The sequence below is a fragment of the Crassostrea angulata genome, chromosome 5 (genome assembly GCF_025612915.1).
Source record: "Crassostrea angulata isolate pt1a10 chromosome 5, ASM2561291v2, whole genome shotgun sequence".
NCBI classification, from domain to species: Eukaryota; Metazoa; Mollusca; class Bivalvia; order Ostreida; family Ostreidae; genus Magallana; species Magallana angulata.
In genome coordinates, this window is record NC_069115.1 from 48910031 (window position 1) to 48935865 (window position 25835).

Sequence of the window (25835 nt, forward strand, 5' to 3'; positions counted from 1 at the left end):
GACGGAGTTGGGGTAGTGACGGAGTTAGGGGGCTATGCGATAAGTTTAAGAAAAAATGTCTACTGCAAAAAAAAGGGGGAAATCAATCAATCAATCATAATCACAATCACTTTAAAAGAGGAGATGCAGTGCAATGAATATTTATATATTAAAATCTTTATTATTTAACAACATTGTATCTGAGATTAAACTATTGTTCTACATATAAATAAATAAATTATAACAAATCTTATAAACTATGAATAATGAAAATTTATTGAAAAATAGGTATGTTTTATTTTTTGGCATTCAAATTTCACGTTGTTAATTTTATTTTATTAATTTATTATAATTCATTGTTTGATCACATGCTGTGCTCGCCCCAACGGTCGCACCGTAAGACATATTATTTTAGGTGGGGGGGGGGGGCAGAAATATGCCCCCATAGATAGCATTATAATCATGCGTGACGACATAATGTTGGCATTTCATAATGATATCCCATGATTATAATATATCCTGTCCATGTCGATAAATGGATTATTCATTAAATCACATGTTGACATCATTTGTTGGAAATACGTTTAGCTTGAATGTAGGGCAGAAATTTTTGATATGATAATCTCTTAATCATTGCACCTCAAATTTATGTGATAATTATGAATCAGAAGAATTTTATAGATGATTCTAGCCCCCCCCCCCCCTTTTTTTTTTTTCATCTGCAGAGAGCACAAATTCCCGCCCAAATGTCAAGGATGGTTGCGTCACAGGAAGTCTGATTTTACCGTGACCTCGTTTTCAACACGGGAAGCCGCCATCTTAAAGTGGTAGAGTTGGAAAGTTTGAAGTGGAGGAAGGTGGAGACCTGTTAAACTTTCCAAAATTCCTCTTTATAGTCCAAAAATGCCGTTGGCTCACTTAGCAGACCCTTGGAAGCGGATGGAGGTGGCCCAAGATACCGAGGTTGTTAATTGTTCCATTTCGCGGTGAAACAAGTTCGGATATTTTCTGGGTTCTCTCTGAGTGTTGTATTTAGCAACACTTGAATGTCGAGTGGAACTACCCGGCCTTCATGGTCTGTTGGGTCGTGACACAGTTTCGGAAATTTAATTTTTTTAAATGCTGAAAAATTTGTTTTTGTTAAAAATTGTAAGACAGTTTTTACGAATTATTAAGGAAAAAATGTCACACGTGCAGTGCGGAAAACGTGTGTTTTTAGTGATTTAATATTGGAATATCTCTTCATGTGTAATTTCATGTTGCTTTATGGGCAGCACTATTGTCTGCTGTTTGAATGAAATTGAAACGTAGTTATAGAAAATAAATTAAAACTTTAGCATCTTTGAAGCTTGAACTTAGAGTCTCTGATACAATATGTATCTCTTAAAAATATTACTGTATCACAATCATAATTGACCTAATTAAGAATATTAGATAATGTAGATCCATCATGTACATCTATGATGTTATTTTTACTTGAGTTTCAATAGAGGTTTTAGGAAGAAATTTTACTTTCATTATACTATATATATGACACCTCCTAAACAGGTTGGGACCAATCTCCCAAATGGGATATAATAGCCTGTTTGGTATATAATAGCCGAAATGGGATATAAATTTAAAGTGCAAAAAATAATTTTATTTATTTTAGATTTTTTGATATAAATCCGCATTAAAATGAATCAAATGCAATAGATTTTGGTCAAGAAGTTTTTCTATAGTCTATAGTTTGTAAAATTGATCCCCAAGAAGTTTTGGATATATTGAGGGATCAGTCTCCGCAAAAGTACAGCTACAGAAAAAAGTTGTTTACCAAAAGTTGTTGTATTACATCTATTCTAATGCAGGTTTATTTAAAAAAAAATCAAAAATCAAAAATTTTTATTTTTTGCACTTTAAATCTATATTCCATTTGGGCTATTATATCCCATTTGGGAGATTGGTCCCAACCTGCTAAACAGGTTAATAAATGTTGTACTCGAGGTAAATGTTTCAGTGTCTGAATGATAAAACATGCATCTTTGAGTATTGGCTTATTTTCAGCATCAGTTCAACTAATATTTACATACATTTAGGGTTAAAAATTCTGTTAAACATTTATTTGAGTGAATAAAAATTTAAATAAAAATTATATTGATGCTTATTTTGAAATGTTTGTGGATTGTATTTTACAGGCTGCCTCCACCGAAGACATGTTGGTAGATGACCAGGTAAGTCCTTTCTTGGAAAAAAATCTTTTTTGGAACAATGTCGTAAAGTCTTGAGTGTATTTATATATACAATCATGTAGAACTGAGACGATACTATACTTAGCTGATTCAGTACGTATCATGAATATCCCGATACATTGCAACTCAATGAAAACATGAAAAAGGGCTTAATATTTATTATGTTTGTGTACCCTACTGCATGTCCAAAGTTATTTTAATATATTTCAAATAGAACCATTCTAACAACTGGACATGGGATAGTTGTGTTAAATAACAATGTGACATAGGCCTGTCTATTTCATTGTCAGCCACTTATCCATGGCTCTCTGAAATCAACAAGATTTGTCTGGCTTTTGAGCTAAGACTATGCAATTGGTGTTTATTTTACTTGAAACCGCATCATTTTTAACTTGTTTTGAATCTTGAAAAAATTAGAAAGTCACGTCCTACTGAAATTCCAAGGTCTTGTTAAAATGGTTTTAAGCATTGTCCAATTTGCAAATTAATTCAGTCTCATCTGTGGTGTGTACACTATTTTTGTCATAAACAGGTAATCTGAAAGTTTTTCACAGTCCATATAAGCTTCATAACATTTTTGACAACATTACAAGGTCTTCTCCTATTGTGTACTTTCATGTTAGGTGCATAAACTAAAAATAGCCATCGCATGAAGCTTGAACATTTATGGAAATTTTTTTAAAACAATCACTTGGGTACCATTGCATTGGTAAATGTAGAGATCCATAGATCGCCAAAATTAATACCGTGATGCATCAATAGATCATCCAATCCCTACAGTCTGGTATGATATGCACCCAATGAGTGACAATCTGATGTAATTTTCTTTCTTTCCAAGTAACTGATGTGCATGATTGTAATTACTTTTGTGGATCTCATCCAGAGAAATAAAGAAAGTAATGTACCAATCCATTATGAGCCTAACTTATTTATCAGTTAATGTTAAATAAATATGCACAATAAACAAGTATGGATCATATTCTCATTTCAAAGAAATGATCTATCATATTAAACAATACCTATAAAACATGGCACAAGTATAAAATATTGATCACTAATTATAGAATAAATTAGATCCTCCATTCAATTGATATTTTTATGCTACAAATATGAACCCACTGCATGATTCACCAAGGAACAAGTCAACAGATGGCTAATTATACCCCGAAGGAGAGGGGGTATACTGTTTTACCCTTGTGTGTCTGTCTGTCTGTCCGTCCGTCTGTCTGTCCGTAACAAAAATTTCTGTCGCATTTATCTCGGCAACTATTTATCGCAGATGCTTTTTACACAGTGTTTGTTAAGGCATGTCATATCGTGGGATATATTTTTGTACCATTCGGACGTCAACTTCCTGTTAAATTACGACTTTGTTTATTTTTTAGCAAAATTTTTCAAACAAATTTCCGTTAAAGATTTCTCAGCAACTATTTATCGCAGATGGTTGAAATTTTAAAACACTGTTTGTTTTGGCATGCTTTATTGTGGGATATATTTTTGTATCAATCGGGCGTCAACTTCCTGTTAAATGACGACTTTTCTTATTTTTTAACCAAAATTTTCAAACAAATTTTCGTCAAAGATTTCTCAGCAACTGTTTATCGCAGATGCTTGAAATTTTCACACAGTTTTTTTTAAGGCATGCCATATCGTGGGATATATTTTTGTACCAATCGGACGTCAACTTCCTGTTAAATGAGTACTTTGTTTTTTTTAGCCAAAATTTTCAAACAAAGTTTCCTCAAAGATTTCTCAGCAGCTATTTATCGCAGATGCTTGAAATTTTAATACACTATTTGTTTAGGCATGCCATATTGTGGGATATATTTCTGTACCAATGGGATGCCAGCTCTTTCTGTTAAATGTCGACTTTGCTTATTTTGCATATTCACATCAGAGCGGGGGTATCACTAGTGAGCATTGGCTCACATATATCTTGTTTAGTAATATGTTAATCAGAATTAAACTTGTACTTCTTTCAGTAATGTACGACGAATGTATTTCAAAAACTGAATAAAAAACCACACATATGATATTTGACAGAAAAGATTTTACCTTGAGAATGTTGAGTGTAAATCTTATCATATTCAGATGGCTCATGATATCTGCAATAGTTTTCCTCCATATTGAGCAACATGCTTTGAAAAAGTGGGTGTTGAAATTCATATCTCTGTATAATGCGCATCCCCTCCCCAATTCTACAAACTTGTGCTTTTAAAAAGGTACTTTTTTACATACCAAACATCATTGGTAAATAGAAAAATGCATACTAGATTCACTCCTGAAAAAATTGCATTGTCCTTAAGTACTAGAAGTTAATCTGTTGTACAGATATTTCAGTAGTTGTGCTTTATATATAAAATCATTTGTTTTCTTTCTTTCATCAGAATGACAATGACCTCGACAGAGAAATAAATGTGGCCAACATGATGAAGGATGGAGAAAGAGTGGAGCCCAAAGATTTTGAACTCCTGAAAGTCCTGGGCCAAGGCTCATTTGGAAAGGTGGGTTTTGATAGTTTAAATGAACACTCAGTTGTTGATTTTTTTCCTGTTTATGTGTTTAGATATATTAATTTTTTTTTTTTAAATTAAAGTAAATTTAGATATGAAACTGGATTTTTGTTATTATGGGAAAAAACCCCTTACTTTTCACAACTTTCTTGTTCTCTTACCGGGTCAGAGATTGTCTCTGCTGATGGTTATCAAACATACTGTAAAATGAAAGAAAATGTCAATCAGGTATCAATACAATTAATTTGCATCTAGATAACATGGAGATATGGTTTTTCATCATTTAGTGTGAAAAAGAAATAATACTTTTATGTTAAAAGCAGTTTTGAAGAAAATACATGTATTTTGAAAAAGTTTTGAAGATGCTTTTATCTTTATATCTGAAAACTGATAATGATTTTCTTTAGCATAACAGTATTGTGATCCATCAAAACATTTATTGTATCATGAGATTGACATTCATTTACTGTAGATTCCTAATTAAACGCGAGGAATTCATATCCTCGTAAAATCACGAGAAGCACTATTCGCAGATTTTAAAATCTCGCCATTATTATTTGAGAGTTCAGAACTTTAAGAAATAAGGAGAAAGTTCCACGTCCCGCTATTTCATATTCTCGCGATTTGATACAAACTAGCGGGATCGCGGAATTAAGTACTCGCATAATATAAGGAATTTACAGTATTATGCATAGTTTAAACAACAATATTCTTATTCTGATGATGAAATAAAAAAAGGCTTTTTTATTGAAGGGCAAACTCATACAAATCTACATTCATTGTGAAATTTTCAAATTTATTAGAGAAAAGAATCAGTATATCCCAAAACTTTGAGATTTTAAGATTTTATATTCCTTGTGCCATCAACTTTCTGTAATTCTTTACTTTCTCTTACACAGTTTTACTTACAAATGTTCAGTAAAAAGTAGTGTCTTGTTTATTCATTGACATTTTATCATAATGCAAGATTTATTGAAAGAGAGGGAGAAATTTGATAAGCCACAGTCAGAATTTAAAAAACTGGTAATTTTGACCTCTGAGTTGTGACTCATGATGTTGTGTAACTGAAATAGCAAGATGTCTTCTATGAGACATCTTCCATCCAGAGGTTTATCACTGAATTTTCTACTTATAAAGTGAACATTGTCTAAAGTGTTAAAGCACTTGTTTAAGATGATGTGGTAACATGGACTAAGTATAGTCAGAAAATTTATTATAGATTGAAGCATTGGTATAAGTGTGATAATAAAAGAGAGGAAAAGCTCAGTGTGTGTGAGAGAGAGAGAGAGAGAGAGAGAGAGAGAGAGAGAGAGAGAGAGAGAGAGAGAGAGAGAGAGAGAGAGAGAACTTTTGTCTTGAAGTTAAAGGGGATTTCAAATTTAACTGTTGGTAACAGATATAATTCCTACACATATTATTCTGTATTGAGGAAGATTTGAATGCTTTTGAGTTTGTAATTGTCTGTAATTTGAGTTGTAGAGATGTGTTTTGTGCTCATCAATACTCCCACACACTGAAATTGTGTCCGTTGAACTCACACTAGCTCTTGCATTTGTATTTCATATTAGTTTGATGGTTAATGAATGTATTTATAAGATCGGATTTGATCTGTTTGAATGTCACAGTAGCTGCTTCTTCAGGACATTATTGATAGAAGAAAAATACATGTATAATTATACCGAAATATCACACTGATCTTTTGTACAAGGTATAAGAGGGAAAGTCATTACATAATCAGAAGTAAGGCTTACAACAAACCACTATTGTAGGCTGAGCTCTGATGTGGAAAACCGCTTTGCACTTATGAGACTTTAATCTGTTAGAGGATGAGCAGCAATGCTAGCATTGGTAAAAAAAGAAGCTGATTCAGAGGATTTAATATGCTATAAATTAGGTGTAACACTGGACAGAGAGAAAAAGGAATAAATCTTAAAAAGATTTAAATGAAGTTGATTTTGGCATGCAGGATAAAAGCCAGAATGCTAAATGACTGTACACAGGCGATATTGTCAATTGATTAGTAGTCTAGAGATGCTTTGATTGGGAACAATGCAACGCCTCTTTGTTGTGTGTGAAGGCACTTGATTAAGATAAATTCATGCATCAATTGATTTTATCAGAAATTACATTTTCCCCTAACTTAATTCCAGGATTTTTCTGAGGTTTTTCATTTGGTCCTCTTTCAGTTGGCTGAGCTGTTTTATTTTGGTGAAGTTTTCTGTTTAGTTAACAGTTAAGTCCCTTTGATTAAGAGATCTTTGAATAAAGTCCAATGGGCAGTAACAGGAAATTAAAGAAAAGGTTGTCTTTTCTCTATCCGATAAAACCAAGGGATTTATCTGTTAAGATGGACAGAGTGTGTTGAGCTAGTTGAATCTCTCCATTAGCAGGTGTGATTATAAGTCCACTGTGTCAAGCTCTCCCCGTTAGGGCCTGTTTCTTTTCTACAGTGATGTATGGCTTAAGGATTGCCATAAAATAGCTCCTCATTCTTTTCTTTGGGGGATTGACAGAAGGAGAGAGAGGAGAGGATTTGAGTCCCCAATCAATATTGTCACATCTATTGTGGCAAGCTGCTTTGTGGGGGATTGTGGCGAGCATTGTTTATTGAACTGTGAACATTTCCCTCTTCATTCCACAAGTTATCTGTTTGAGTGGCCCAAGGTCCCAATTAGCATGATTAAAAAAAATAGAGAATTTCACACAACATGGAGATGGAATCCAGCGTCTCTCGTTTTGCGTGTAGTTAATTTTTTCTATAACCCAAGGCATTAATAAATTGCAGTTTGCCGTTTTACTTGGTTTCCAATATGCTTCCCATTTTATAGACAGATGAAACATTGCATCATCAGTTACTAGGAGCTTCCAATGCAGAATCTATTTATGATGCTCAATTAATATAATAAATTGTGGGAAAGTGTTACTTCAATAAATCAAGTTGTCAAAACATTGTTTTTAATGTGATTTTGATGTTAGATGAGAGGGAATTCTGAGAATTGTTTCTTGTTTGGTTGAAAGACCGAATTTTTAATATCGTTTACAATTTTTACCACTATCAAATGTGTGTCAGTGAAAACTACTGTGAACCTTAAGGTGGTATGGGATACTTCCATGTTGTGACAAATTGTATATCGAAATAAACAATAAAATGAAATGTAATTATATGATAAGTTTCTTTCCCAACAAAGTCATCTAACAGCATAGTGGAGTGGGCTAGAGGGTTTACAACGAATCTGTAAGTCATGAGTTCCCGCTGGGGGGTTTACAATTTTTACCTCTCCCAATATTTTTTTAAAAGTTATATTTTGGCTTAACATTGTAAAATTTGAAAATTCTTAACTGGTAAAATTATATTAATTGTAATGTACTTTAACCCACATCAATGTCGACAGATGTCCCATACCACCTTAATTCTTAATCAACAACTTTGATACTAAAGCCAATCAGAGTAGGTTTAAATAATTGCAAGACATTTGACAGCTGAATTTTAAAAAAAGCCTAAAAAAGTGTCATTTAATTCCATCCCAGTTTGGTGAAGCCCTAAGTGTTCATTGGAATAATGAGCAGATAAAATCATAAAAATAAATATTATTTTGGACTACCAGTATCTATCATCAGGAAATGTGCTCAGTATGTGACAACCAATTGCTAGAGACAGGAAATAATGCGGGGGAAAGCCTCCCACCTTTTTTTTTTTTTAAATTCAACATCCTGCTCAGAATGTCTGGTATAAGTTTAATGGATGAACGATTGACAGGAAGATATTATAAAGACGTGAAATTGTGATCAGGAAAATATGCTTGAATATTGAAATTCTATTGGATACAGCTTTTGAATTTCTATGCATTTAGTTCCTTTAGTTGATTTATTTTACAAATACCCAGCTTTTGGGTTTAAAGCAGAAAAATGGGTAACCTTGTAAGACTTGGGGGAAAAATTGAAGGGGATGTCAGAATTCCTTTTAGAATGGAATTTTTTTTCCAGATATTTTTTAGTCAATAGATTGCTTTCAGAAAGCTACAGTTGATTGTTTATAACTATCAATTTTCTACTGAAAATGTAACAATCAAAGGTTTCAAATCAAATCAGAATTGAAGTATACTTCAGACTGTTTTATAACTTGACAATTAAAGCACATTTTTGGATAGGAACGATCTGTGCAAGGGAAACGACGTGCATTATGGGAAGGTTTATCTTCAATAGCTGTATAAGGATTAGGAAGAGATCACTTGACCAACAATTTGACAAGGAAAAAAGCACCTCCCATTATCTACCCATTATATCTAAAATTAATAGCATTTGGTAATGCAGGCTTTGGAGAATGATTTTTGTCCTGGAGGAACAATTATTTTTTTTTTCATGCAGAGCTTACAAATTGGGAGATGATGAATACTCTGCCTCTGTATTTGGTATAGAATACTGTATTCAAATACTATATTGGGCTTTTTCCAAAAATTTCCATTAATTATTTCTGCAAAAGGGGTGGGGGGGTCGGATGTGAGAGAGATCACTGCCCTTTTCTTGTTTTGTTTGTTATAACATGGTTCACAGCTGATCTGTGGGATCCAGATAAATGAATTCCTCCTGCATCACCCTGTTTCAGACATCTATTTAATTTTTGTAAAGACAGAGATGAAACATCATTTAATGAATAATATACAGTATAGAAAATAATGTCAAAGGCAGAAAAATGTTGTTAATTTGAGTATGTGGGTTGGTAACATTTTTCATCCATTTGTGGGAGTTCCACCAGATAAAAAGTATCAAACAGATAGTTGAATTTCTCATTAATACAGGGTAGAGATCAATTGTCTCTATACATACTGTTAAACTGGGTAATAAAAGGACACATCACATCTTATATGTGCCTGAACTAGCAATCAAGCAATTGATCTTTAATCTGAGAGATTTTTGAAATGTTACAAATATGCAGTTTGGATTTGACAAGCAGACATTTTCTTTATGTAGATTTAACAGGAGTCAATTTAATGTGTCTGGGTTTTTTTTTTTTTAATTGTTGTTATTGACTAAGCAATACGAATATTTTGGTTGAGTTCTTTAAATCTGTTTTTCATTTAAGTTGTTCCATTTGCATCTGTCCTTGTTCAAAAAAAATATCATAACGGGGTAAATTTAAACAGTTAATTATACAGCATATTTGATAACTCTACATGGAAACAATTCAATCACTGAATACCTAGTTAATTGATTAATGCTCTTTTCATTGTCTTGTAGGTCTTTTTGGTCAGAAAAGTCACAGGAAAAGATGCAGGAACATTGTATGCCATGAAAGTACTAAAAAAAGCCACACTCAAAGGTAAAGAAATTGTTATCTGTGAGCTAAGCTCCACAGCAGTAACGACTAATTACAGAATGAATTACAGTAATGTTTATATATACAAAAAACAAATCACTGATATATGAAACCAGTGATGGTTAATTTGTATCTATATGCATGATTTCAGCAGACTTTGTTATTTCTTTTATACATGAAATCTCAACTATTTTGTATCATTCACTAGATAACAGTTTAATTCTTGGGTATTATTTTCAATCTGTTTATCTGATAGTGAGAGACAGAGAACGCACAAAGATGGAGAGAGACATCCTTGCCGACGTCAACCATCCATTTATAGTGAAGCTACATTATGGTGAGTACGACATATTGAATTTAATGTTAAGTATATTTTGTATCAAATTGTATCATAGAGAGAACAATGGTGCAATGGTGTAGCATGTTATGATGTATCGGTCTATACTGTGGGTGACAAAAGCTTGCATTGCGCACTGAGTTGGTTATAACTGGTTCATACTTACACCTCTGCCCTGTTTTCTGATGCCACATTTATTCAAGTCGTGTATGTTATTGGATCAGTCTCTTCACTGCTGTAACAAAGATAAATGTATGGACCCAGCTGTAAGTGTACATTGTGGGGCAACTGTAATATTGCTGTTGGATACACCACATTTAATTTCTGTTCGATTCCATTTTAATTGAATTCTTTATGCAGTTGTATGGCTCTTGGATTGTTACAGTTGCTAGTCAGATCAACCCAAAAGTGTTGATTGAAGTAGTGCTGATTCCGTAGTGCTGGTTTCAGAGTAAAATAAATTATATGTACAGTTATAAAAATTTAATACACCTCAATTAGCAATGGAAATTCCTTTATTTCAAAGGCGGTGGTGTAGACAGCTCTGGAACTGATCTATATTTGATGGGCATGGATTAAAGTTGCTCATAAAAGAAAAAGGACCATTAAATAATTGATGCTGTAGCTCCTCTGTTAATTGAGACAAAAGTCAGCAACTGCAAGCAGTCAATTTATACATCATGAATATATATATACATTATGAATTGCATAGCTCAACACGTTGTTCACATGAAACACTGATAAGTTGTAAACCAAGATAATTCATCAAATGAAAGTTCATGTTTTGATGAAATAATCAAAAACACAGAGGAATTATTTAAGGTACATTGACCATATATAAAGAGAGATAACTCTCACTTTATACAATGCAAACAATTTCAATAATTAGAAAATTTAAATGGCTATACATTAATGTACTTTGTTGATTCCAGTTTAGATGACTATTTGGATATATAAATTATGACATTACTATGTTATTATATCACCGCTCTAAAGAAGAGAAGGATAGTAGTAGAAGATCAATGGAGAATACTGTTTCATCTTTTTCTGTCTGTTTGTCTTTCTGTTTGCAACAAATTTATGTTGCATTTTTATCAGCAACTATTAATTGCAGATGCTTGAAACTTTAACGCACCTTTTGTTCAGATATGCCATATGGTGGGATTTTATTTTGTACCAATCAGACATCAACTTCCTGTTCAATGATGACTTGTGTTTTCTGTCAAACAAATTTTTGTGGAAGATTTTTCAGCAACTATTGATCGCAGATGATTGAAAGTTTAACACACTGTTTAGAAATGCTATATGGTAGGATTCAGATATGAACTAATTTAACGACAACTTTCAGTTAAATGTCATCTCTGCTTATTTTGCATATTCACCTCAGAGCGTGTGGGTATCACCAGTAACCATTGGCTCACAGATATCTTGTTGACTGTGCTATGTAAACATCCCAAGTTTGGTTTGACAACAAAATTGTGCACACATAAACCCAATATTTGTTGAATATTGTCAAATATATTGTAAAATTTTGTGCATCTCAATCATAATCCAAATGGTTATTGATGATGGCAATATTTCAAATGAAGTGCTTTAGGAATAAGGAATCATTTCTTGAGTATAATGAAGTGATCAAATACTGTTGGGGGTGATCAAATCTATCATAAAGCCCAATTAAATACGGTTTGAGTGATCAAATCCCTAATTTAAAATTGGATCACCTCATAATATTGAAAGATCGATTCATTATTATTTTTATTTATATATTTTTCAGCAATTGCATAATTTAATATTTTAAAGTCATGAATGAAATGTATCTGACTATACATTACAAAATCGATCTGTAGTGTTATCATAGGCAAAGACACTGGAAAATGTAAATATAGTAAAAAAAAAAAAAAAAACGTTTAGGATTTTTGGTAGTTTTGTATTCTAGATGGTAGTTGAGTAATAAAAGAAATTAATATTTCAGCATTTCAGACTGAAGGAAAACTGTATCTTATTCTGGGATTTCTAAGAGGTGGGGATTTGTTCACCAGATTATCTAAAGAGGTAAGTTTGCTGTAGTGTTGTAAATGGATTAATTGACAGCTATTTCTGTGTTGAGCAGTAGTTTTAAATTTTGAAATCTGAGTTGTGGATGGTCTCAAGTATAGTTGTCTTGCAATGTTGTTTTAAACAATATTTTATTTAACAAGATACATTCTTGTGGGCATCAGTGTTTGTCGATTTTGTTAAACACATAGTTTCAAGGATATGTATATATTTTGCAATGTTTATTGTATTCATCATGTACTTCATGTACATGTTTCTTTGATAAACATGATAAACAATTGATTTTGTTCCGCTCAACAATAAATTCCAAGATAATTGCTGTTCAAGGTGGCAGGCAAAGTGTGTCTTAGCCTTCGTCTGATGTCTCTTAGATGAAATAGCAAGGGGAGAGATGTTTTTAATTTCATGGGATGAGTACACTAGATATTTATTTAAATTAAAAAAAAAAAACCTTGCTATTGTTTTTGTCATTGTAGAAACAAGTGGGAGAATGGATAACAAAATAATTGCTTAAAAATTTCTGGTTGGGCTTGTTCACTGGTTTAATGAAGCTGACATGTTGTGTTTGCATGTGGGTATATTGCATTGAGCTGTAGTTTGCTTTATTAAAGTTTCATGCACCAAATCAATATCTGGCCTGCCTTGATGATAATGTTGTATATGTACATCAAAAGGAAATATGATGGCTTGATGTGTTAGACCAACCTCATACCTCCTACTTATTTGTACAGATGTGATTATTACTCATCTCAGAATATCTCATAGTATTTTTCTGTGATCTGTTGGAAGATGGCAATCTTAACATGATATATTGAATTTTATATGTATATATCCAGAAGTGAACAAGATAATGAGTTTTTCATATGAAAGATACTTCTCAGTATTTTGTATGAAGGTTTTAATTAAAAAAAAAGATCAGAATGCTTATTATAATACAATGAACACAATACAAAGATGATACATGTCCCTCAGTGCATACAGTGTACCTGTGCTTTGATGGATGGAGAGTTTGTATATTGCGTCATAAAGAACACAACTGCTATTTCAGGAATTATGGCCAAGCCATAGTAAACATAATTGCAGGAAGATATTTCCATAACTGATTTATTTTTATTTTTTTAGTAATTCACACTTTAAATTTTCGTATGATTTGCTGATCAATCCTTTTTTTGTTCAGAAATTTGATACCAAACTTAAGCCTTGATTAGGATGTAAAGTTGTTGGTCACATGATCAAATCCTATAACACTGCTGGACAAGACAGTGATTGCTCAGATGTAGTATCTTATTTACATGACTTGCCTGAAACCGATATTTTGATTGCAAAGTGAGCTGAGTGCCAATTACAACAGAAGTGCATTCATTTTATGTAATTCTGAAGTTGTCCTTAAATGTTGCATCAAGTAAAATAAAACACCTTGGGGTATTCAAAATGATAAATTAAAAACATGTATTGATTGCGATAGTTTAGAATGTAGATCCTAGAAATATAATAGTTACACATTGAACATTTTTTATGTCAAGGTATTTTATTTTGGAACAAAACGTTAAAGATATCTTTGAAACTACTGATGGTGGGATTTATAGTTTATATAGAATCCCAGTACCACTCCATCATTGGGAAGTTCCGCTTGAATCTTTCTTTTGGATTGGGGAGGTGGGGAATGACTGAGTTAAGCTGATTATTTGATCAGGGCTGTGTTGACCAGCTCATGACATGTATACCTATGTTCTTCCAGGTGATGTTCACAGAGGAAGATGTCAAGTTCTATCTGGCAGAGCTGGCTCTGGCGTTGGACCATCTTCACTCACTGGGAATCGTGTACCGAGATCTGAAACCAGAAAAGTGAGTGCTCTCAAAGTGTGTCCAGGCTCTGTACCGTACAATTCAATGTGATATTTTAGATATACTTGTGGTGTAAGAAACTATTTCAAAATATATGAAATAACTTGATTAACTTGTTGTACGGGTATACTGTGTTTTTGTTGAAAATTTAATTTTTATCAAGATATTTGTGCTGTACACATTGATTCTCTTTTTTATCTATATTTTTGTATAGAGAATCATAGTATTTATATGACAAACTTCTCTATAACAACCACATGGATATCGCTCAAAATTTGCTTCCATACATTTCAATGTTTATTGCCATCACAACATTGCTGTGATAAAGAATGAAATACTGGTATATAGTTAAGTACAGTTCCTCACAAACACAAAGGACCTTTGTTGGTATCTTGATCCCTGTTAGATGTTACTGATTGACAGATTGTTCCTTGTAGCATCCTGCTGGATCATGAAGGCCACATCAAACTGACAGACTTTGGTTTAAGCAAAGAGTCAATATTTGAGGAGAAGAAGACATACTCGTTCTGTGGAACAGTAGAATACATGGCCCCAGAGGTGGTGAACCGCAAGGGTCACAGTACCGCAGCAGATTGGTGGTCATTCGGGGTCCTCATGGTAGGGCTTACTGTCAAAGTCAGGGGAAAGGGGAGGGGGTGGCTGAAGCATGTAACAGACACTAGAGAACTGTGGTTTCATTGATGTATGGATGCATCAATTCATTAATATTTGTTGGCATCAATTTTTGTGCATTTAGAAAAATTTGCAGTTTGAGGATACTTTAGGTTGTTGATAGTTGCATTACAAATCAATCATTTTACTATGCTTCATGCATTCAAATTGATGAATTGACTCAGTACCAAATTAATGAAAATTGCCCTGTTGGTGCTCGAGGAGTAAGACAAAACTACAGACCATAATATTAAAACATTCTAGATACTAACCATGCTGCCAGTTTAGTTATTTGATTATTTGAATTGAAAATGATGACAGTATAAGAAATTTTAATGAACATGTATCCATAGTTTTTGTTAACATTCTTGAATTCGTATAACGATGTATATTTTCAGCTATTAAACAAGTAGTATTTTGTCCCAAGGGTCTAGATTACAATGCATCGCAAGTGAATGCAATGTAACTGGATAAATTTAGTAAGCACCCATCTTTCTTCTTTCAGTTTGAGATGTTAACGGGTGCCCTGCCTTTCCAGGGATCAAATAGAAAGGATACCATGACTCAAATCTTAAAGTAAGACAGGAAAAAATTTCTTTCAATTGATTGATTATTCACTGCATGATTATTCAATAAATGCTCATGCTAACATCTATGACTCTATGTGAGTGCAATAGTAAATTGGAATTTTTTCATTGCTCTAAAATTTTGATATGAACAAGGAATCCAAGATTCTGAATCATGAATGTTGTCTTTTTTACAGGGCCAAATTAGGAATGCCTCAGTTTCTTTCTCCAGAAGCTCAGCAGTTGTTACGTGCTTTGTTCAAAAGAAATCCACTAAATAGGCTAGGTAAAAATACTGCTGGAAAGAAGTTCTGAATTCTAAAATCTGCTTCAGTCCTGTCTGGCAAGAATAATTTTGGTTGAACCTTAAAAGGTCAAACAAGGGAATTTATATATGACATTTGTAGATTTTTGTATTATGTTTGTAATATTGTGCATTTTGTATGTATACATGTATATATCTCCAAAGTTGCATTGATGATTTGTTTCTTGTAGGGTCAGGACCAAATGGCATAGAAGATATTAAAACGCAACCATTTTTCAACACGATAGACTTTGATAAACTGTATAAACGTGTATTGAATCCTCCATTTAAGCCAGCTGTTGTGCAAACAGATGATGCATTTTACTTTGATCCAGAATTTACTTCACGCACACCCAAAGGTTGGTTACTTTGAAAATCTGATAATAGATTTTTATCGACAAAGACTCAAAGCCAGCAATTTAGACTTTTCAAATGCATACTATTTGCACTGATAAAATCCGATGAATGGTTTTGTCTTGCATTGTATCTGTGTATGTGTCAAATTTACTATATACTAAGTAAATGTGTTTGAATGAGCCTTCTGTTTTTAATGTTATTCATATCTTTTTACCATTTTTGGACAGATTCCCCCGGTATCCCACCAAGTGCAACAGCTCACGAGTTATTCCGAGGATTTAGCTTTGTTGCACCAGCTTTACTAGGAGAAGATAACCATGTTGCAAACCCCATACTAGATAATCAAATTGCCTTAAAATCAGTAAGTTTCAATTAACATTTACAAGTATATGTTAAATTTTTATTTCAAATTGAATGGGGAAAAAAAATTAATTATTATTAACAGATTTTGTTTTGCTTGATAAAAGAACATCAACCATTTTGAACTCATTTCAGTTCTTGGAGTTGTAACAAAATAAAATATACCTTACAACATTTAATACATTTCAGTGATCAATAAAAATTATTAAAGCTTAAAAACTAATGCCTAAAATTTATAGATTAACATTTAGTATGAAAACAGAACAAGTTTATAACAGTCCATGTTAACAAATTGTTAACAAATTATTAAGTAAATGCCATCTTGACTTCTTTATTTTAGTTACCCGGTGTAAAATGTACAGCCTTCTCAGATGAATATGAAACAAAAGAGGTAATTACAGCAATGTTAACATGAAACTGTGCAGAAAAGATATGTGTTTCATAGTTAAAATCATTCTTTTCCTATTAATGTACAAATATGAATTTGCACTTATAAATTATATTATGAGACTATAGTGCCATTGTAAAGGCCATTCCTTTCTGTTCTTATTTAAGGATATTGGAATAGGATCATACTCAGTCTGTAAGCGCTGTATACACAAAGGCTCGGGGCTGCATTTTGCCGTCAAGGTATGAACCCTTTAAATTCAGTGTTCTCTGACTTTTACATCTGTTTCCCAATATAATGAACATTAATATAAATCCATGTACTTTCTATTAGACCCCAGGAAAATTGATCTGACTAGCATATAAACAAGGGGTCTTTAAATGAAAACTGGAGAAATTACATAACTGATTTCATTTGAAACAATTCTGAATTGAATTTTAAGCATGCAACATAATTTTTGCATTAGCAAAAATCACTCTGTAATAATGTATGTTTGTTTGAATTAAAAAACAACAAATTACTGTGTTTTTCTAGATAATGGACAAAGAAAAGCGAGATCCCTCAGAGGAAGTGGAGATCTTGCTAAGGTTTGGTCATCACCCCAATATCATCACATTAAGAGATGTAAGTAGTTGTGTGTACATGTATATGGTCTGAATTCTAAATAAAAACTTCATTTTTTGGAGTTTCCAGAAAAAATATTTGTGTCAAAGAGATCTCTCTCAGTAAACTCTGGTAATCTATTAAGAGTAAGCAAGTGAAAGATCAATAGTAGATGGAAATTTTTTGTCACATGTGTTTAATGGGTTCAAAATCTGTTTTTTGTTTTCAGGTGTTTGATAATGGTAACAAGGTTTACATGGTAACAGAATTGATGCAGGGAGGGGAATTATTGGACAAAATCTTAAGGCAGCGGTTCTTCTCAGAAAGAGAAGCCAGTGCAGTTCTACAGATTGTAGCCAAAACTGTAGAATACCTCCATGCTAATGGAGTAAGTTGCCTTAATTTCTTGTTAACTTTTCTCGTGCTTCCATTGTAAATGTACATTGTAGATGTTCATCAGTTACTTGGAAGAACTTATGAACTCTGAACTTGATGTCATTGCTAAATTTCAACAGAACTTTATGATAACTCCAAAAAAAAAGAAAATCATCTGAATGTGAAACAGTTTGCAGCATCATGTTAATATGTTAAAGGGAAAGGTCAGGTAAAAAAAAATTCTAGTGAAATAGATATACTAAAGTTTGTATTTAACACCCACCATATACCTTATCCCAATATCTCATCTTAAGCCGTAAATCTTGGTTTAATTATCTGGTGAGTGTTAAATCTCCCGCAAGGGCATGGAGGCTGCCATGATAGCATCTCTGTGACGTCAGCATACCACTTCGATAACTTGACCCACACATTGTATAACAAAATTCTGGAAGAATGGCGCAAGAAAATGTATTTGGGATAGAACCATATGCATTTGAACCTGAATATACGGAAGAACTTGAAAATCTTGCTAATGATAATAACCCATCAAGTCCAATTATTCCAATATTAGAGGAATGGTGTTCCTGTGGACAATGCGAGGTGATGCCCACTGTGGAGGAATGCATGTGTTAAAAACAGTGCGATTATACAGTTGGGAATATGGGAGATATAGGTTGCATAACTGACCAATTTTTTTACATCGTGGAAAAAAATTAAGAGATTCTGCCACATGATTTCTCTCAAAACAATCTGGGGTGAAATGATCTTCACAGACAAGCTTTTTAGTATTGAAAACATAAGTTTCAAAACACAACTTTCCATTCTTTAAATTTATTTAGTAATCCATTGTTTGCATCTTTGTTTTGATGCAGCATCTTTGGCAAGGTTTGGTATCACAAAAAAACTTTTTTTGCATTCTCCTTGCTTATTTGTGCAATTAAAGGCTTGACAAGCAGGCATATTTACACACACATAACTGTTAAACTTTCCTAGGCACTGACCACATGGGTGAACTGATAAGAACTCTGAATAGGGTATGCTGACATCACTGGGCATTTGGAAGTTATCGGGATGCTGCGATAAAACCCGAAGATAAGCCACACAATATTTAAACAGTGAAGAGCATCAAAATGGCAGCTCCCATGATTTTGTCAAACTTTGATATTTAATCAGTGATTATTGCTTAATTGGGATTATGTTAAGTGAAATATAATTGTTGACATCATTTTTATGGTAAATATAATTATTTCAACTCTTCTTTATTTTTGCCTGACCTTTCCCTTTAATTGACTTACTCCACAATTGAAAAAATTCTCTAAAATACCTTGCACATATTAAGCATTGAAACAGTTGTGATTATGGTAATACATGATATCTTTTTATCTTGAATACTCCAGGTTGTACATAGAGATCTGAAGCCTTCCAATATTTTGTACGCAGACAACTCCGGCTCTCCGGATAGCTTGCGGATCTGTGACTTTGGATTCGCTAAGCAGCTGAGGGCAGACAATGGTCTCTTAATGACCCCATGTTACACAGCAAACTTTGTGGCCCCAGAGGTGAGAGAGAATTTGGCGGTTGTAGCATTGGTGTTTGACTGTGTGTTCATATTTAAATTTGTTGTGATATGGCAATAGAATAGTTTGATTGAAAAATACAAAGATGGACCCTAAGAAATTAATGTATAGTTTCTCCGACCAAAGATTTATATAAGATAATGCAGCAGAGAGGTATTACATGTATGTATGTACGTGTATATAATTCTTTTGCACGATTAAAAACTGAAAGAAATTCAATAATTAGATTTAAGACAAAAATATGAAAATTGAGTAAACTAATCAATGCAGCATTCCAGCTGGTGGATCAGTAACTGAGAAATGAGAAACCAAACAGTTTTTGGGCTTTAGTTCTCCATTTTAAAGCTAGGAAGTGGAACATTAGGGGAATTTTTAACTGTTTAAAGATGTGGTGTGAATTACTTATGTTCTACTTCAACAACAAGAGCTGTTCTTTTAGAGCACTCCCAATTCTGTTGCCAATTTGTCGTTTAAGGTAAGAGGTGTGGGTGACAGGTAGAGTGCCCTGTTTTCTCCTTCAAACTTTCCCAGTTCCATTTATAGTGGAAAGTTTGATAAAATTGTATCAAAAAGTAGTTTATTGGCATCAGATGTTCAGGATTTGAAAACAAAGCCAATATTATTCCTTCTCTTTAGAAAAGTAAAAGATAAATCTCTATCGAGTGTGTTTAGGGTGAAAGGATAGGCGACACTGTGTGACTACTAACAACATCAACTGTGTAACATCTGGAGGGATTTCTTGGTCTCCCTGCAGTGTGATTTAGACTCAGATGGGGCTGATTTCTCGAGTGCATGTTTTTTTTTTTGTCTTAACTGTAATGCAGATGTTTAGAAAAAAAAATATTGAATATTTTCATGGCCATCAGAACATTTAGCCCAAAATTACTTGGGCATACATGTAGTTTGTTAGTGATGTAGTGAACTTAATTATACCTATCAATTGATGTCTGTCATGGGTGTTTTAATTGTAGGTCCTGAAGAGACAAGGGTATGACGCAGCTTGTGATATTTGGAGCCTGGGTGTTCTACTCTACACCATGTTGGCAGGGTAAGGGATACTTACTCATCCTTTGTGTTAAAGACAAGAGATTTACTGTATACAGGAGTTAATTAGGGATTTACTGTCTACAAGGGTCATCTTGTTATCGAGGGGTTATCCAGGGGCTAACTATTCGTATCACTATATGAGGGTTAACTAGAGATATACTGGGTACAGGTGTTAACTTTATATTTAATGTGTATGTGGGTTTTAATTGAGAACCACTGTTAAAAGGAGCTAATCTGTTGTTGGACAAGTTTTATCACTGAGAGACTTTTATAGGCACACACCGTTTGCAAATGGACCAAATGACACCCCCAACGACATTCTGTCTCGCATCGGAGAGGGAAAATTTACCCTGGCAGGAGGGAACTGGGACTCTGTCTCAGCGGCCGCAAAGGTGAGATCCTGCTGTTGATTACAATTATCTCATCAACAAAGGAAGGTTTCAAAACACTGAAGTTCAGTGTGATTATTTCCTGTAAGCAGAATACTGTGAATCAAGTGCTACATGTCCAAGTAGCGTAGTGGACAACGCACTCGCTTGTCACCGCTGCGACCCGAGTTCGATACCCGTGATCGACAGTGGTTGTATGTGATAGGGTATGGCGGTCGCCCGCTTGGACACGTGGGTTCTCTCCGGGTACTCCGGCTTCTTCCCACACCAATGACCCCCTCGCGCTAACATCCGTGCCAACGAGAGATATTAATATAAGTTGTAGAACTTGCTTATCAATCGTTGTAAAATAAATAAAGTTCAGTTAAAAAAAGTGCTACATGTATATATATGCCTGATTCTGTATTGAACCAGAGGTAGAGAACTTTTTCAGCAACAGTAAATTTCTGCAGTTCGCAGTTACTTCGTTTCATACAGATAATGAAACTGTTCCACCATGACATTGCTTATGAATACCATGAATACTGTCGATGCTCATACAAACTGGTAATAGACAATAGTCCTGGCACACTCATCAATTTGTATCCTTATTTTAACTTGTGTTTTTCTCCTCGATAGGACTTGGTACAGAAGATGTTACATGTAGACCCTGGGAGCCGGCTGTCTGCCACACAGGTCCTGAACCACCCCTGGGTAGCTCAGCGTGAGGCCCTGCCACAGTTCAGGCTCACTCTCCAAGATGCACAACTAGTAAAGGTATGTGTACATTTCAGTTACAACCCACAACCAGTATCTGGTTTATATAGGAATTACTGTTTTGTGATGAGAGAATGTCCAGCGAGTAGTGTTCCCAAACCTTTGTAAGGGGATAGAAATAAACTACGAGTTGGATAAATTTAAATGCCATAACAAGCTGTGAGTGATTCTATTTTATGATTTATTCCCATTACCATTGTCATTTCATTAGTGTTGTTCAATGCCATTGTGAAATCTTACAAGGAGAACCAATATAATTATTTTTACATTGCTGATAACCAGCACAACTTTATTGGCTGTACCTGATTAAATGTAATTCACTCATACTTTACAGTGTTTATTACATACATTATTTACAACTCATTTTTACTCTACATATTTTTTTCTTGGGAAACGATATCCCACATAAGATTGCTTCTTTTTTGTAGGGAGCAATGACTGCTACATTTAAAGCTCTGAACAATTCTCCAAAGACAACCCTGGAGCCAGTGGGAGCCTCAGGACTAGCACAACGCAGGGGCAAAAACCGACCAAAGAGTTCAACAGCGGTGTGATCCAAGTATTAATCATCTGTCAGTATCGATCATGTGTGACTGCCAAGTCATGTGTGACATATCAGAGAGCGCTGTTTGTTTCGGATCAGTGAACAAGAGAGGAAGGTTGTAATTCTCCAAGAAGAGAGCCAATTCCAAGGAAGACAACTCCTGTAGCTTTTTATACACAATGTAAAGAATTTTGTATGGTTTTGTTTTTGTCCTACTTTTGACTTCTCTCTGTTGTATAATTGTTTAATATATATAATATATCTTGTGATTGCTACCAATAACAAAGTGCTACATACTGTTTGTATTTATTTTTATATTTTTTTTAATGTTTTTTTTCCCTTATATAAAAAGAGAAAGTACCTAAGACTCTATTATTAGCCATAATTAAAGGTACCTGTTACAGCTAATTATTCACAAAAATGATGCATACAATGTGTACAGTGCTACAGAAGCAGTAGCTCTTCTGATTTTTTTTCTGTTTGTTACAATATACAAAAAAGAGCTCTGCAAAGTTTGAGAAAGATCAGCTGGACTGAAATACTTTAAGAAAAACAATTGAACTACCTCTGATATAACATGGCACCCAACAGAAACGTTTCAAGACTTATGTAAATTATTTCTAACAGTATATTCTAAAAAGCTACTTTACCCAACATTATGATGCAAATGTTGTGAAATTATTAACAAATAACCCTTTTTCCTATGAAAAAGTTTCCTATTTTGTGTTTAGATAGATAAATTTTTGTATGCTTAATATATTTTTAATCACTATAATGGAAGAAAATGGAATAATAAAAAGAAAAAAGAACGATCATTCTGCTATTATGATACAAAGTTTGTAGAAATTTCGGATAGACAGCACTAGTTTTTTAAGGCACAGATACCAATAACTTATGTGATGTCCATATTTACATATATCTAGATTTTGCTTTAAATAAGCTGTGTTCGAAGAATCTTCATTTTTCTTTAAAATTTAAATTCTATTTTCCATACCATTTTTCTTAGTTTATATTATTTAATTATAAGACAAGAAATGAGAATAGTATTTCTCAAAATATCAATTCTACATAATATTTATTGACAAATATTTTCAAAGTGCTACTAGCATTCCTTTATTTATATGTGCATATTCTGATTTTGTGTGTGCTTTATGCATAGATTGCTTTATAATAATGATAAATGTATTTCAAGAAAAAATTGTACATATTTTGTCCTCCATGTACACCCAAATTCTGGGTAATGAATGAAGAGACTTTGAACAGGTTCCTGTATGTAGAATACACCTTTCTAACTTATCTACTGCAAAGAAAAAACAAAAAAAAACTTGCCATAAAAAGTTCTCCATTCCATTGAGTAGCCAATCTTGCAACTATTAAGTTTTAGTTATCATGTCTTGAATGAACATTGTCTTCATAAACATACCCTAATATATTACCTATGAATATCCTTAGCTTAAAATGTTTTTTGAATTTCTGAGAAACGAGTACGATATTGATATTACTTTTTAAAAGATGTAAACAAGTTCCTTGGACATGTTATTTGGAAGCTTTTTGATAATACAAGATGAGCTTACATGTGTTTGTACATCTATGTATTTGTTTCATTCATTCAGTTTAGTGATAAACTTGACATGAGTTTGTTTTCTAGGTACCTGTAGACAATAATGATGATTAAATCTGAATGAAGATTGTGTTAAGGCTTAACTCCTCTAGAATAATTTTACTGTTATTTTGCGACAGTTTGAGGTCCTGTTATCTTAGTTTTATTGACGTTGGTTTACAATAATGGATCCAGAGATTATTTTATAACAGAAAATAATTGTCTGGTCAGAACTCATAAAAGGTGCTCTACTTCATTGTAAATGTAGGTAGCAAGCAGTTTCATTTTGGCTCAATGTTTTTTTTTCTTTCATTTTTTGTGTTAAAAAAGAAATGAGAAAATACATTGTATAATCTTATTATGGTTTTACACAAAAGTACTGTTTAATGATGTTATGTAGCAGTCAGTTAGAAAATTTAATATATAGAGATATAAATCGCATTGCTATAAGTGCTAAGATTTAAGCTACTAAGTGCTGTATAATATTTCTTTGTATGGTCTCTTGTATGTGAATGTAAAAGAGGGGAACGAGTGGTTTGTTGTTTTTTGATGAACAAATACTTGTATCTTTTGTATTGTTGATACTTTTGTGAGAATGTTATGATTGCTAGAGTTACGATGAAAGAGAAGCTGTAAGAAAAGTGTTCTATTAAAGACTTGATATTTCAGTCTAAACAATACTTCTGTTGTTTTTCTTCTTCTTTTTTTCAATGCGCAGCTTATTTGGTGAAATGGAGGTCATTTGAAGTGTATTAAATGTAAGACAAAAGGACGTTTATCAAACGAGAAAATATTTTTAAAATGACACCTACCACCAAAGAAAATGTCAGTCAACCCAATGTTCATGTACATATATTTGGATAGGGAGTACGCATTCAAAAACAATGGTCATAAAATGTTTTAAAAAATTGTGTCTGCATAATTTTGAATCAAGCCGACAGTATTGAGTCTTACCTTTGTATGGCATCGTCAATAATTTTTTAAAATATTTAAAAATTGCAATGTGCACTGCTTAGCTTACCGCAGTGAAATTTGCTGAACTAACTTTTAACATTTTCTATCCGTTGTGTGATAGTCCTTAAACCAGCAGATGCTTTGTTTTGTACACCTTTATGTTGAAGATATCTTCTATGGTGTAAATTTGTACCATTGTATTTCAATTTTTTATTTAATTTAAAAAAAGGTTAGATAAAAAGATCTCTAATAATTCATTAGAAACTTGTTTCTCAACTAGATGTGAAAATGTGTGAGAGATGTTGTTCATTTAAACTATCAAGATGTTTATCAATCAGAATATAAGGTAGTCTTGTTTAGACTTGATTGCCATATATACACATGTATGTTATATACTATCCATATGTATGTAAAACTGTGACCTTGACACACCTCCCTTACCTACCCACCCCCACACATCTCTCCCCATGATCTGCAATTTGTTTTGTTTTTTGATGACACCTGTATATATTGGTGTACATTCTGTGTATGATTCTGAATTTTCTCTGATATGATAGCGCTGTACGTAGAGAACACTTGTTGATGTATGTTTGTCACCATTGCTCAATATATTCAGAAGCATTATTATCTCACCATATTGAATGCTGTACAATAATTGCCATTTGTTCTCTTTTTACAAACTTGTTGTAAGAATATCTTCAAATACTATCATTATTTTTAGTAAGACTGTGTTGGTGTTTTTATTGCTTAGAACATAAAAGGATTGCTGGGCATGTGGTTGTCTATGTATCAACCACAAAAACTGCTTCTCTACTGCATTAGCGATTGATTGCATTTTCAGAATCATCGACTTTCCTGTATTTAATTAAAGAGACTGGTGGATGGTCAACAAGTCAGCAATTAGATTGACCTTAAATTCTTAAATTAAAAGATATGGTTTGTTTAGCTATAAACTATTAATTAGTAAAGAAAAATGCCATATATTTTACTCTTTGAAGTTGGTTTTTTTCTATATTTGTGTGTAGAGCTCTTCTTTCAAAGGAGATCAATACAGTCTAAAAATGACCACGAC

The 25835-nt window shown here is 33.2% G+C and overlaps 1 protein-coding gene across 1 annotated transcript; it reads left to right on the forward strand.

The window, feature by feature from the left end:
• Nucleotides 1–776: 776 nt before the first annotated feature.
• Nucleotides 777–25487, forward strand: LOC128183363 (ribosomal protein S6 kinase alpha-3-like). The gene is made up of 21 exons (XM_052852347.1): nt 777–942; nt 2154–2189; nt 4595–4711; nt 9956–10037; nt 10291–10371; nt 12344–12423; nt 14165–14271; nt 14709–14889; nt 15449–15519; nt 15707–15795; nt 16005–16172; nt 16398–16531; nt 16871–16921; nt 17086–17160; nt 17453–17542; nt 17751–17909; nt 19294–19455; nt 20445–20521; nt 20795–20912; nt 21528–21665; nt 22094–25487. Exons 1-21 carry the CDS (start codon nt 883–885, stop codon nt 22217–22219), a joined length of 2202 nt encoding a protein of 733 aa, XP_052708307.1. The 5' UTR covers nt 777–882; the 3' UTR covers nt 22220–25487.
• The last annotated feature ends 348 nt before the right edge of the window (nt 25488–25835 follow it).

Coding starts and splice junctions, on each gene's coding strand:
- LOC128183363 (XM_052852347.1), top strand. CDS start 883: ATGCCGTTGGCTCACTTAGCAGACCCTTGGAAGCGGATGGAGGTGGCC. Junction 12,424..14,164: donor TCACCAGATTATCTAAAGAG/GTAAGTTTGCTG, acceptor ATGTTCTTCCAG/GTGATGTTCACAGAGGAAGA. Junction 17,161..17,452: donor GGCTGCATTTTGCCGTCAAG/GTATGAACCCTT, acceptor GTGTTTTTCTAG/ATAATGGACAAAGAAAAGCG.